The sequence below is a fragment of the Myotis nattereri genome (genome assembly GCF_964212035.1).
Source record: "Myotis nattereri genome assembly, chromosome: 11".
NCBI lineage: Eukaryota > Metazoa > Chordata > Mammalia > Chiroptera > Vespertilionidae > Myotis > Myotis nattereri.
In genome coordinates, this window is record NC_138086.1 from 78,151,456 (window position 1) to 78,165,105 (window position 13,650).

At 49.8% G+C, this 13,650-nt stretch overlaps 1 protein-coding gene across 2 annotated transcripts in view; it reads right to left on the reverse strand.

The window, feature by feature from the left end:
• The window catches only part of AOAH (acyloxyacyl hydrolase), a 102,209-nt gene that overhangs the window by 18,623 nt on the left and 69,936 nt on the right, over positions 1–13,650 (reverse strand). The window contains exons 13-15 of one of the 2 annotated variants that reach the window (XM_081102180.1): positions 10,352–10,434; positions 3,424–3,460; positions 2,699–2,773 (exon numbers count right to left, since the gene is read on the reverse strand). In XM_081102180.1, the coding sequence (XP_080958306.1) occupies positions 2,699–2,773; positions 3,424–3,460; positions 10,352–10,434 (195 nt within the window). The remainder of the gene's footprint in view (positions 1–2,698; positions 2,774–3,423; positions 3,461–10,351; positions 10,435–13,650) is intronic. The other variant, XM_081102181.1, reaches the window with a different exon arrangement.

Sequence of the window (13,650 nt, forward strand, 5' to 3'; positions counted from 1 at the left end):
AACGTTGTTTCTTGAGTTCCGGACAGGAAAAGCTACCTTCCAATCGCGACCTTCATGCACGTAGCAAGTGTTTACGAAGTGGCTTCGTGAGTTTAGAGCAGTGGTTCTCAACCTTCCTAATGCCGCGACCCTTTAATACAGTTCCTCATGTGGTGGTGACCCCCAACCATAAAATTATTTTCATGGCTACTTCATAACTGTAATTTTGTTACTGTTATGAATCATAATGTAAATATCTGATATGCATGATGTATTTGCATTGTTACAAATTGAACATAATTAAAGACTAGTGATTAATCACAAAAACAATATGTAATGATAGATGTGTTTTCCGATGGTCTTAGGCGACCCCTGTGAAAGGGTCATTCGACCCCCAAAGGGGTCGCGACCCACAGGTTGAGAACCGCTGGTTTAGAGGTTGAGAAAGAAGCACCGGACTTAGGAGCTTTAATGAGCTCACTTGGCTCTCTGGTTATCTGCTCCACCTTGACGGCCAGGCAGATGGGGAGGTGTCACTGCCATCTGTCTTCATGTTTCTAACCCTCCACAGGACGCTGCAAAGCGGGCACCGTGGGGACCTCCCAGCGGCCAGCCCCGCTTTCTCCCAGTGCTGGCTGCTTCTCTGCCCAGATCCCGGGGTGGTGGTGGTGGGGGGGGGGGGGCGGGCTGGCACGGGTCCCAGCTCATGGCCGCCTGCCCCCTGGCTCTTTGGAAAAGGAAAATCATTTGTAGTGATCAGGTTCGGCTGAACAAGGGACGTTTCGGGGGTCTGGGCGCTTGGAGTCCCTGCCTTCTCCTGCAGGTGTCCTTCACGCCGTGTCACTCGTCCTCTCCGTGCCCTCCAGGGAGCATGGTCCGGAGGCTGGGAGGTGCGGGCTGGTCTGGCCACCCGTTTGCTCTGTTTTGTGATGGGGCTGGAGGCTGAAGCTCCACGCTTCTCCTTCTACAAGCCGCCTGAGGTCCTGGCCTGGGGCCCGTTTGCCACTGGACCCAGCGCCCGGCACATCGCAGGTGCTCGCTACATACTTCTGGAAGCGAATGCGTAAGAGAAAGCAAGTAAGGCATGTGTGGCCGGTGGAAAGGGCATGGAACTTCGTCAGAGCACTGGGTGGGCTCTCAGCTTGGCTGCTCAACGCTCCATGGAGGATAACCTTTCGGAACCTCAGTTTCCTCATCTGTGAAATGGGGATGATCATACTTGCCTCTTAGGGCCGCTGTGTGGTGAGATGATGTAGCAAGTGGCATGGCTCTGGGATCATGGAAGATTTTGGGGTTCTTTGCTATTTAGTGGAGAGTCCCAGGTGGTTTGTCAAGGGTTGAGACCTGGGTCCCCAGCATTTGACAGACGTGGGGTTCTGGGAGAGTGGTAAACTAGCTTAGGGGGGGCCAAGGCCGGGTCTGGCACGGGAGCATTCTGGATCCCAGCCTGGCATCTCCTGCCCTGAGTTCACTCCACGAATGAGGTCCACACCGTCCTCACTGGGAGAGGTCTAGGCTCTCACGGAGGTGTCCGCGAGGGCAAGCACACTGGGACGACATTGAGCCGTGAAGTTCAGGAAAGCGAAGGTGGGGCAGTGGGCAGGAATCCCTGCTTCTAGCACCACCTAGAGGGGAGTCTGGCACTGGCCTTAATTAATTAGGCAAATCATGTGACCCGGGCTTTATTTTTCTGTTTTCTAAAACGGAGGGTGGGTGGCTACTGGGGAGTTGTTCCAGATCTGTGTCACCTTTTTCTTTCTGGCCACAACCACAGGACAGATGGCATTCACATACGCAGCATATCCTCAGGGGAACACACAGATTTTGAGAAATCTTCCAAAATGTTGTGGGGGAACGAAGGCAGTCAACATTCTGAAATCACTGCTGAGATCAGCAGGTGAGCAAAGCTGCTTTCTCCCGTGAGTCATGGCGGGAATAGGATTGGCTGGAACTGTGCGTAGTCTACGCAATGTTGCCTATGGTGTCTCTGCCACCTGAGTTGGCGTCTGAGGATGTGAGTGAAGAAGCTGTTCTTATGGGGTGGCTGTGATCCTGCCTTATTTTCTGGAGGAAGTCATGGTTCTCAATCTCAGATTGTTGGCCAGTAGGAGCCTATTTCTTGCGACACAACTCAGGCCTGATCGTGACACACACATTTGTTGTGAATCAGAGCAAAGGATGAAAGGGAGATGTTTGTAGAAAGGGTCTCTCGCTTTCCAGGCTGGTTCTCTTGATTCCACGTGTGCCTAGGACTTGTGAAGACAGAGAAATTTGATCCGACAGCAGGCTGCTATCGTGGAGTGAAGGAGGAACCCAGAGGCAAAGAATTCATTCTCAAAACCTTCTTTGCACTTGGCTGGTGCGGCTCAGTGGTTGAGCGTCAACCTACAAACCAGGGCTTGAACTCAAGTCTAACTAATCCCAACATCTTGATTTTAAGGATATTCAAATAACCTGAATATTTGTTCAAGAATCACTGTCACTGCCCTAGCTGGTTTGGCTCAGTGGTTGAGTGTCAACCTATGAACTGGGAGGTCAGGGTTCGATTTCCAGTCAGGGCACATGCTCGTGTTGCAGGCTCGATCCCCAGTGGGAGGTGTGCAGGAGGCAGCTGATCAATGATTCTCTCTCATCACTGGTGTTTCTATCCCTCTCTCCCTCTCTGAAATCAATAAAAATAGATTAAAAAAACCAAAAACTTTCTTTGGTAGTAACTCACCCGTTGCAGACGTCGTTTCCAATCATGGCATATATGACGATGGCTGGGTGGTCCAACAGTGGGTTCCTAGACAAACTGGAAGCTGAATGTCAAACACGCGGAAACCCTGCTCTGTAACCGAGGTCACAGGCTGGGCCTGTGGAAGAGTCTATGTGACCACCCTCTGGGTAACTTTGCTATTTTTCTTTCATTTAGTGTCACCATCCCCATCTCCCCCTTTCTTCTCTATAATCTTTAATCTTCCATTAGGGAAAGACCACATCAATGTGTGGAGTGGAGGAGTGGAGTGAAGACTCCAGCAGGGGACACGCTACTATCTTCTTACCATCATTCACAGCCTTTGTGGCCAATGATCACAGATGAGTTACCTGGGTTACTTATGTCCAGATCCCTGAGACATCGTGGCCCAAAGTTTCCATTCTGGGCACCCAGGGCCCCGATTCTGAGTATTAAGCCCCAAATGAGCACAAAATTGTGTTCTCCTTCGTAAACAGGAATATGAAATCCTTTTTGTCTTTTTGGCCAGATCTAAGCTTGTATGTATTCTTATGGTCTGTCTCTCAGGACATATGGAAATGGACACTTCTAATGCTCACTGGCCTGGGAAGGGGTAATAATCTCCCAGGGTTTGCAGAGTGACTAGCTGGTGCCCAGGGCACATGATGATGGGTAACAACAGAGCTCTCGTTCATTTTCCTAAATGAGAAACAACTTCTTCCACGTACCTTTCTATGAATGTCTCCAGGTTTTGGGAAGATGCGCCTGAATAAGAAAATAGTTAAAGTTAGGGAGCTCAGTTCAACACTGTCAGGATGAGGGTGTGATTGTCTGAGGTCACGGGAGAAGCATCACGGAAGAGTTCAGAGGTCGTCCACACTGTCGTACTGATGAGTTCCCCCTGGGACTCCCCTTAATAGCTTTCATGTTTCTATTGACAGAACCCCAAATCCTCTCCAGACATTTCCTAGAGTGAATGAGTGAGCTTGCTAGTGGGTCTAAGGAAAGGGGATATATCTACCACCAGAGAGAGAAACTACCCAAAGATTCAGGAATGAGCTGCGGGAGGAGAGGAACAGTAGGAAGGATTCTCTGAGAACTACCCATCTTCCCAGAGAGCCCTGTGAAGAGCCAGCTGGCATTTCTGCTCACTCCTGAGGCTCCCCCTGCTGGCTGGGCTGTGCAAGGTTCAGATTGTAGAGCTGACATATGTCAACTCCAGTAATGACATGCGTGACCACCCTCCCCCCTCATCTCTGTGACGCCCTATAACGTATCTCTTATAGGAAAGTTATGGTTATTGGGTTCTCATATTATTTCAGACACGCTGTTAAGCGCTGTATTTATTAGTTCATTTAGGCCTTAGCACACCTGTGTGAGGTAGGCGCGCTAGGAGCCCCATTTTGTAGATGAGAACACTGAAGCTCACTTAAGCGACTTGCCCAAAGCCCACAGCTATGAATCTGGAGAACCGCAATCCAAGCCCTGCCCCTTCCGCCCGCAATGCTGAGCGCTGGCTCCCTGCATGGCATTGCTTCTCTAGGCTGGGGGGCTAGAAAGAGTGAACCCAAGGAGGGAATTTACGGAGCAGTGGGACCTGGCCTTTATCCCCAGACAGCAGCGTCTCTGGGGTAGACACACAACTGAGAACTGGTGTGAGGTTTAACGCAAATCTCACCCCAGTGCTTGGAAAGAGGGAAACCCAGTGTGACTCGAGCCTGTCTCTGCTCAGAGAGGGTGCCACGTCGGGTCCTAAACGTGGAGACTCGGAGTGTTTCTGGGTGTGAGGCTGCTCCCCGTTGTCCTCACCAGTGAAGAGACAGAGGGCGGCCCCTGCGGGCTGGCATGGCATCCACCATGGCTCACTCATCTGCTCAGCTGGCCCTGCAGTCCCATGATCTCAACTTTCCACTTTTAGTAAGATTACACATCAAGAGGTGTTTCATTCTCACTCTTTGATTTGTGTGTTAATGAGACACGAAAACTAATGAAAGCTCAAGGCACGAGTGGGAAACATTAAAGGACCAGGTCAGGCCAATAATCTTCCTCATTATCGGGAGGACGGCTGGGATTTGAGGTGCGGTCGCCCACGGAGCTTGAGGGGACGGAAATGAAAACCTGCCATGGCGTGCCTCGGGGCCAGCCTCTCCCCGTGTCCACACCACCTGTTCCTCTGCCACTCAGGACAGGATGGCCGGCCCAGGGCACCTGTCGCCATGGATTTAAAAACAGCAGTCACAGCCCTGGCTGGTGTGGCTCAGTGGTTGGGATGTCGGCCCATGTACCGAAGGGTCATGGGTTTGATTCTTGGTCAAGGGCATGTACCTGGGTTGCAGGTTCAATCCCTGGCCCTGGTTGGGGTGTGTGTAGGAGGCAACCAATCAATATGACACATCAATGTTTTCCTGCCCTCCCTCCCTTCCACTCTCTCTAAAATCAATGGAAAGATATCCTCAGGTGAGGATTAACAACTACAACAAAAAAACCAGCAGTCACAAACATCCACTCAGGGGAGAGGACTTGCCTACTCGTCTTTACCCAATGTTTTTTGTGGTGTGTTTATTTCTGGTAGGTCTTTATAATGCAAGCACCGAATTTTCTTTGCTCCAAAGTTGTTGCATCTTTCAGGATTTCCATCTCCTCTTGCACAACTCAGTTGTTGAGATCATGTCATTCGTTTATGTAATTCCCACCTCCCTTTCTCCTCTCCATTCCCCTTTCCTGCGGTGCTGCTATCCCTTTGCCAGCCTGTCAACATATCTGTCTGCTCCCCTCTCTACAGTCTTCCCCCCAGTGCTGACTGTGCTGTGGCTGCTGCTACTGTTACAGAGAAGACGTCCGGAAACAGCTGGGCCGAGGTGCAAGCAGGAGGGCGCCCCAGCCTGTGGAGGTGGGAAAGCGAGGCGAGCATTTGAAGAACTGGCACTATCCTCAATAGGCTCATTCTCTGGTCTCTACAATGGAATAGATTGACTATGAAACAGGGGCACAGTGGTCCAATGGGGAATTACCTGTCCATAATTAGAGAAAGAAGAGGGACCTTATTGGCCACTAAAGTCTGGATTCTGCTTCATCCTGTCCCTTTTAAATGAGGAATAGTGTGTCCTAGCTGGTTTGTCTCAGTGGATAGAGCGTCGGACTGAAGGGTCCCTGGTTCAATTCAGGTCAAGGGCACATGCCTGGGTTGCGGGCTTGATCCCCAGTAGCGGGTATGCAGGAGGCAGCCAATCAATGATTCTCTCTCATCATTGATGTTTCTATCGCTCTCTCCCTCTCCTGTCCTCCCTCTCCTGTCCTCTCAATAAAAACATATATTTTTAAAAATGAAAATGTGTGTGTGCCCTAACTGGTCTGGCTCAGTGGATAGAGTGTTGGCCTGCGGACTGAAAGGTCCCAGGTTTGATTCCGGTCAAGGGCATGTACCTTGGTTGCGGGTACATCCCCAGTGGGGGGTGTGCAGGAGGCAGCTGGTAAATGTTTCTCTCTCATTGATGTTTCTAACTCTCTATCCCTCTCCCTTCCTTTCTGTAAAAAATCAATAAAATGTATATTTAAAAAAGAAAAGAAAATGTGGTGTCATGCATTGACCTCAAATCCAATACTGTTACTTAACTCTGATTAGATTTAAATTAATGCAGATTTTGCTCATTTTTTCAGCATTTCTGAAGCATTTTGAAGAGCACGATTGATGGAATCAAGTTAAAGAATTAGCCACGAGAAACTTGAATTCCGTCCTTTCTCTAAAAATGTTTGCTTGCAATAAGCAGACACATTCAGACTAATATATTGACCATGAGCTCAAAATAGTGGGCCCTTAATAACTGTTTGTTGTGACACTTTCTGATGATGCTTCCACTACTGCAAATTCTTTCAAATTCGTAAGCGTGGTTCTGAATTTCTGTGACAAAGCAGATAAATGATTGTCCCAAACACTCACTTTTAAAAGAATGTAATAGCTTCCCCGTGTCACTCTCATCTGCCTCCTACTCCTAAAACGAGACGTAGCTTCGCAAGCATCCTTCGGCCACGCCCGGCTTCTCTTCCCAAAGGTGGTTTTGCCCCGGGAGCCTCTATGCCCTGAGCCACCATCTCCCTGGGCTTTCTGGACTCCCGTGTTCCTCCTGCAGGGCTCTCTGCTCACAGGTGCCTCCCTGTGGCGTTTTCCGCCCCTTCTCCAGGCAGAGGTGCTTGTCCCTCACCTCCAGAGGCCCCCGCCTGCCTGGTTAGTGTCAGGGCCGCCTCCCACCCACCCACCGGCCTTTGGTGCCCTGGAAGTTGTAAGAACCCCCGGCTTTGCTGGTTGTAAGGAGTGAGCAGGGGCCTTGCTGTGCCCGAGCCCCGGCCAGAGAACTGGCGCCCAGATGAAAGGCGACTTCGACATCTGACATTTTTAAATGCTCTCTAACCACCGGCAGCGGTTCCTGGTAGAGATAGCTACAGACATTGTTGGGATCTCGTGCCTAAACATCAAGACTAGAATAAGAGCTGTCTCTTCACTTCTGACTGCGTGGTTTTCCAGAAACACTTTCATATTCCGCTCAACTCTTCCTGCCCTCTCGCCTCTTCTCGCTGGCAATGACAACTCAGTGTAGCCATGAAGATGCAGGTGCAGAGAGCCGACTCTCCCTATGGCCACGGAAGCCTGGGGGAGGGATGGATGCCGCTGGGCGCGGGGATGAAAGAAAGAAAGTCCGTAGTGAGGAGGAGCCCCGAAACCAGGCCGAGGGGCTGGAGAAGAAACCCGAGCATTAAATAATGAGTAACTCGGAGGAACTGGAAAAAAAAAAAAAGGCCTCTTAGAATTACATCCGTCCAGCAATAGTCGAGTAGCCCGCAAGGAAGTGGCACTTGACCAGCCGTGGGCAAACTACGGCCCGCGGGCTGGATCCGGCCCGTTTGAAATGAATAAAACTAAAAAAAAAAAAAAAGACCGTACCCTTTTATGTAATGATGTGTACTTTGAATTTATATTAGTTCACACAAACACTCCATCCATGCTTTTGTTCCGGCCTCCGGTCCAGTTTAAGAACCCGTTGTGGCCCTCGAGTCAAAAGGTTTGCCCACCCCTGCCCTAGACAGTCTCCTCTCCGCACCTCGGAGGACTGCAAACACGAAGAAAGGACACAATCTCTCCTGACCTCCGGGGATCTGTTCACCAGACGGGAGCCTGACGGGAGCCACGGGTTGGGATCACGTGTGAACACGCGTGTGTTCTCCCGGTTAGGCTCTCTGCCCACTCCTTCCCCCTTCCGCTCCACCATCTGCACCTTCAAGGAGGCTGTGAGGTGGCCGACCACGGAAGGGGAAGGCCTGCGGCAGGGTGCCGAGTGCTCTGCAGCCTCCCCCCGCCGTGTGGGGTTCACAAAGGAGCGCTGTGCTCAGGGTGAGGGGGTGGGGGGTGGGGGGTGGGGGGGGGTCTGGGGGAGAGCGAGGCTGTGTCCCGGGCGCACGGAGCCTGCGTCTGGGTAGAACCTACTGCGCTTTTTTGTCCTTACCTCGACTCCCTCAGCTATGGGCTTAGCAGGCCCTTTACTCTTCCTAGACTCAGTTTCTTTCTATTTTTTGTGTGTTTTTGTTGTTGTTTTGTTATTTGGTATAGAAAAATAAAATATTTGGGAAATAGAAAAATAAAAAAAAAGCTATCACCCATAATTTATGAAACACAACAATTTAGGTGTATTTTCTACCCATCTGTGTCCAGCTGTTTCTCTCTTTCATTTAAAAAAATGCAGTAGAAAATAAATATTCGATCCAATTTTCCATCCTGGTTTTTCTTTCGGCAGCGTCGTGCCTTTCTAAACAAAAACACGTGAACGTGCAGGCATCCTTTTGCAGGGCTGCGTGACACCGCACGCGGGCATGTGCTCGTTGTTTTTTCCGGTCTCCATGGGCAGGGGCCTTGGGCGGCATGGGGACGGTTTAAAAAGCAAAAGAGAAAACGCAGCACGAGGCCGACAGTCCTGTGCCTGTGACTCACATCCCCGGCGGTGCTTCCTGTTCCACAGACTGGCTGTGGGCTGTGAACACACCCGGAGAGGCGAGGCCCATCGCTGTAGCCGGACTCTCCAATCAGAGACCGCCGCGGGGATCTGAGCGCAGGGAGACAGCCGGGCGACAAACCCCAGCTCTCGCCCCTTGCTCTCTCTGTTCTGGGACAGGGTTCTTGGTCCCCCCGGGCCTCTGGGTCCTCGATGATCACAGTGTGGAGATCATTTTACGCCCTCAATTCTGAGAAACATATCTTATCACACTGACTACTGGGCTGAGTGCTGCAGGCCATGTGTGCACTGTAGTTCTCCCGCCCTCGCCACTCCCCGGAGCTATTCCAATCAGCGGTTGTCCTCATCCTGAAGAAATCGAACAATCCTTGCCTTAGCGCTTGTTGAAAGGATTAGCTGAAATATTATACAGAGAGTGTTCTCAGCACGTGGCAAGAGAGCAATAACGGTCAGCTAGCATTTTATTAGTGGTGATGCTACGACGTGGTTCTTGGAATGGAACATTTATTCCATGTAGAAGATGTAAGAAATTATTTGTAGGTCACGTATTCCATTAGACGTCGTACTGCTTGGAACATTCCTTACCACTGCTGTTACTTAGAGACGGCACAGGCATGGCAAGAAGGTTCCCCTTCATGTGCCAAGTCTGCTGTGCGGATGACGATGGTCAGAGCTGCGTGCTGTGAGAGCTGGGAGGCGGAATCTGGGTGGAGCCCACCAGAGAGCCATGGGTGATGAGCAACATCTTCCCTGGGCACTGGGTCTGCCATCTCTGCATCCTGGTGTCACCAGACATTCCTTGGCAACTCCCTAGGCTCTGGCCAGGCCATGGCTTATCAGCGAGGAGTTTCACCGAGGCTTGGGGCAGTGGACTGGCCTGGGGCTGAGGCGGGAGGCGAGGACCACACAGGGGGAAGGATGTGCTGGGACACAGGGGGAGCTGGCGGAGGCTGCGAGTCCCCCCATCGTTCTGAGGACACGTTCCTTTGAGTAATGGCTTTGGGGGTTTCAACCATAAACACTAAGCTGTTTTTCGTCAAACTCCCACCCAGTTAAAATGTGGGAGCCTTTGCACCAGAGGGGAGGGCAGAGTCTTTGCAATGACCTTGACTGTGTTTAGTTCTCCTGCTGATGCTCAGTGAGGTCTTGCCTCCTGAGCCTCGGACGCCCTGCCCCCGGGCCTCCCTGGAGCGTTGCTGTTGGGTGACTGTCTGTCTTGACTGCATCTTGTTTTGTTTGGTATCTGTCTGCCCCTTCGTCTATATCAGAGGTCCTCAAACGACAGCCCGCGGGCCACATGCAAATACAAATATTGTAGTTGTTCCCATTTTGTTTTTTTACTTCAAAATAAGATACGTGCAGTGTGCATAGGAATTTGTTCATAGTTTTTTTTTAAACTATAGTCCGGCCCTCCAACGGTCTGAGGGACAGTGAACTGGCCCCCTGTTTAAAAAGTTTGAGGACCCCTGGTCTATATCTTAACTGCACCTTGCTCCTTTCACTGCGGGGAAAAGGCTTTAAGCCCCGGGCCCCTCTGTCAGAAAGGGAGATGTTTGTTTCATCCCGTGGCCTTGTCACTAATTCTCAGCGTTTGGTGCTGGTGAAATAAAGTCCGTCAGCCAGGGCACACAGGTGAAGGCCGAGTGTGGCCACCTACCGTTTTTTGAAATATTCTGGTAGTCCCGGTGATTGCAGCGGTTCCTTTTCCGTAGGTGAAGGTAGATAGAGTTTTCTTTAATGCTGAAACAAATACATACACGTCTGCTTAATGTTGGGACATTCACATGATCAAGTACAAACACACATGTTTTTATTATGAGTTTTTAAAATGGGGTGAGAATGAACTCAGACAATCACATCTCTATCGCTGGGTTTTTCTCCAAACTGTCACTGCCTAGGTTGTCACAGGAAAGAGTCCTATAAACAATTGCACGGATGTGGAAAGATCGAACTTTTCTCTTATAGAGACCTTTGTAACCTTTTTACCCAAAGCTGCTCTAAGTCTCTCGAACAATTGGCTGTCTTTACCATCTCTGCATTTTAAACGTGGCCATGTTCCTTTCTTCTCTCAGTTGCTATGAAGCTGTGGCAGACACTCCTGTCTTTCAGATCCGTGTCTCCCCTTTGCCCGTTTTCGTGGACATGTTAGTAGGACACAGGTCTGCCCAGAACGATGGCTGCTTTCCCAGCTGCCCTTGCAGGTGGTGTGGTCACTTCACTACTAAGTTCTGGGCAATGAGGTGAAAGTGGAAATGTTTAGCAGCAGTTTCTGGGGATACTAGTATTTCTTAGGACACAATTGGCAGGTTTCTTTGCTCTTTCTTTGTCCTGTTTAGTCATTCTGCTGCCCAGAATAGGAATGCTGCCATTTTAGGCTGTAGGGGTAAATTCTACCCTGGGAAGGTAGGGGGTGAGCTGGAAGGACCCTGGACCCCAAGGAGCAGTGAACTTGAGCTCCCATACCTGACCTGGATTGCACATCCCCGAACTTCCATGTTTGAGAGAAATAAACTCATATATTATCTTATTTAAACCACCCTATGTTGAGTCTCTCTGTTACCTGTAGCTGAATCTAAAACCAATGGACACAGAGTTTAGAGACAAATGTGTGACCAGCATCAGGCTATAATTACACCTATTTTAAATCATTTTATTGGTTCCTCTTTGTCCCATCTTTGATTTTTCTATGTTCTTTTGCTACGCTTTAATTTAAATGCAATTTAATGTTATAATAACTATAGTGTTATCGGCTTCCTAAACTCCTTCTTGAAACAGACCAGGTATAAACTAATGAATAGTAATTAAACTCAGAAGTACTTGGTCAACCCTGACACCCACACGGGGAGATGTAATAAAAATAATTGTTGTTATAAGCCACTAATGTTGGTAGCGCCTTGTTATATAATGACTAGAGCAGGGGTGGGCAAACTTTTTGACTCTAGGGCCACAATGGGTTCTTAAACTGGACCGGAGGGCCGGAACAAAAGCATGGATGGAGTGTTTGTGTGAACTAATATAAATTCAAAGTAAACATCATTACATAAAAGGGTACGGTCTTTTATTTCAATAGTTTTATTCATTTCAAACGGGCTGGATCCGGCCCGCGGGCCGTAGTTTGCCCACGGCTGGACTAGAGGCTCAGTGCACAAAATTTGTGCATGGGAAGGGGGTCCCTCAGGCTGGCCTGCACCCTCTCCAATCCGGGACCCCTCGGGGATGTCCGACTGCCAGCAGTTGGACATCCCTCTTGTAACCTGGGACTGCTGGCTCCTAACTGCTTGCCTGCCTGCCTGCCTGCCTGATTGCCCCTAACCACCTCTGCCTTCCAGCCTGATCTCCCCTAACTGCCCTCCCCTGCCAGCCTGATTGCCCCCTAAATGCTCCCCCCTGCTGGCCTGATTGCTCCTAACCACCTCTGCCTCAGCCCCTGCTACCATGGCTTTATTCAGAAGGACATCCAGAAGATGTCCGGTCTAATTAGCATATTACCCTTTTATTAGTATAGACAGACAACCAGGCGGAGGGTTACAGAATTCTAGGGAAGAAGCACTTTCCCTCAGATGTTTGAAGGGATCCATTGGCGCCTGGTCTCCTGGTGCTGTTGTCTGAGCTGTTCTGCTCCTTGATCCTTTGAGAATCTGCGGCAACATCTCATTCCCAGTGTTCTAAAAAGCCACGGTGACAGGCTGGGATGGCTCTATCTTCATTCACAGTGTGAGACACTTTTAACCTGGAAATTCACGTCACGCAGTTCTGAGAGGTGTTCTTCGATTACTTCATTGCTGTTGTCTTCTTCCTTTTCCCCCCCCTTAGAATCCCTCTTATTAGGATATAGAGTCACCTAGACTGGTCTCTAATTTTCCTACTTTTCTTTTCTGCCCTATCTCCCATATCTTTGTCTTTTACTCTATTTTCTGGGTGATAGTCTCAATGTTCTCATTCTAGGAAAGTCATCTTATGTCACTAGTGTCATTTCCAAGGGATCTTTTTTGTTTTTTGAATGTTTCTTTAACTTTAGCATAATGTTCTTGTTACATTGTTGAAATAGCTCATCTTTTTGAAGATATTAATTTTTAGTTACTTTTATAAGTAGTATATTAACTAGTGGTGGTGTTGTTTTTTAAATCCCTAGTATACAAAGTTATAGTCTGTTTCCTTAAGGTTGATTTTTCTCTTTGCTTTTGTACTGTCCTTCACATTCAAGGCTTCCCTCAGATATCTATGGTCTTGGGTTGTTTGTTGGCTTAGAGTTAAAAGTGGAAACTGGATGGAAATGAAAAGCTGGTTGGAAAGAGAGCCCCTGGGTGGGGGGGCTTGCTACTCTGGTCCTCACCAGCGGCTGGCCGGGCCTTTCTTGGGGAGCCCCTGCTGTCCGTGTCTTTTGGGGGCTTTCCTCTTGGGGTGTGCAGATTCCTCAGGAAAGGATCTTCCTGTCTCCAGCCAGGTTGCCCACACTCTGGTTTGGGAGGTGTGTGGGCCTCAGCGGTCAGCACGCATGTGATTTACTAGGGTGTCCCTCTCCCGACTCATGTCCAGTGTCTCCCAGTCCAGAAGCCCTTCATCTCAGCCTCTCCAGAGAAGAAACCTCTAGGCTTATCCCAGATCCAGTGAGGGCTTCTCCGCCCCCCACCCCCACCCCCTATCCTGGGTGGAGTTGGGAAGAGATCTGAGGTTCTAGCTGCAACCTTTCAACCAATACTTCCGTGTGTAGCAGCACCCCCACTTCTGGCGTACCATAGGTAGCTGATTCCCAAGTCTTCTGGAGGTCCTGCCACGTAAGCGGGTTGCTTCTCCCCGTTCCCTCCTGCCAGCTTAGGATGCCCGTGCCTGAGTGGGTGCAGTCAGGGACCACTGGCCTTCTGCTTTCTGGCTCCCAACAGGTTGTGGCTCTTTGTCCTTGTGGACAAACTCATTTGCCGCCATTTTAGATGGGCTTCCCAGGGGAGAGAAGTCTGC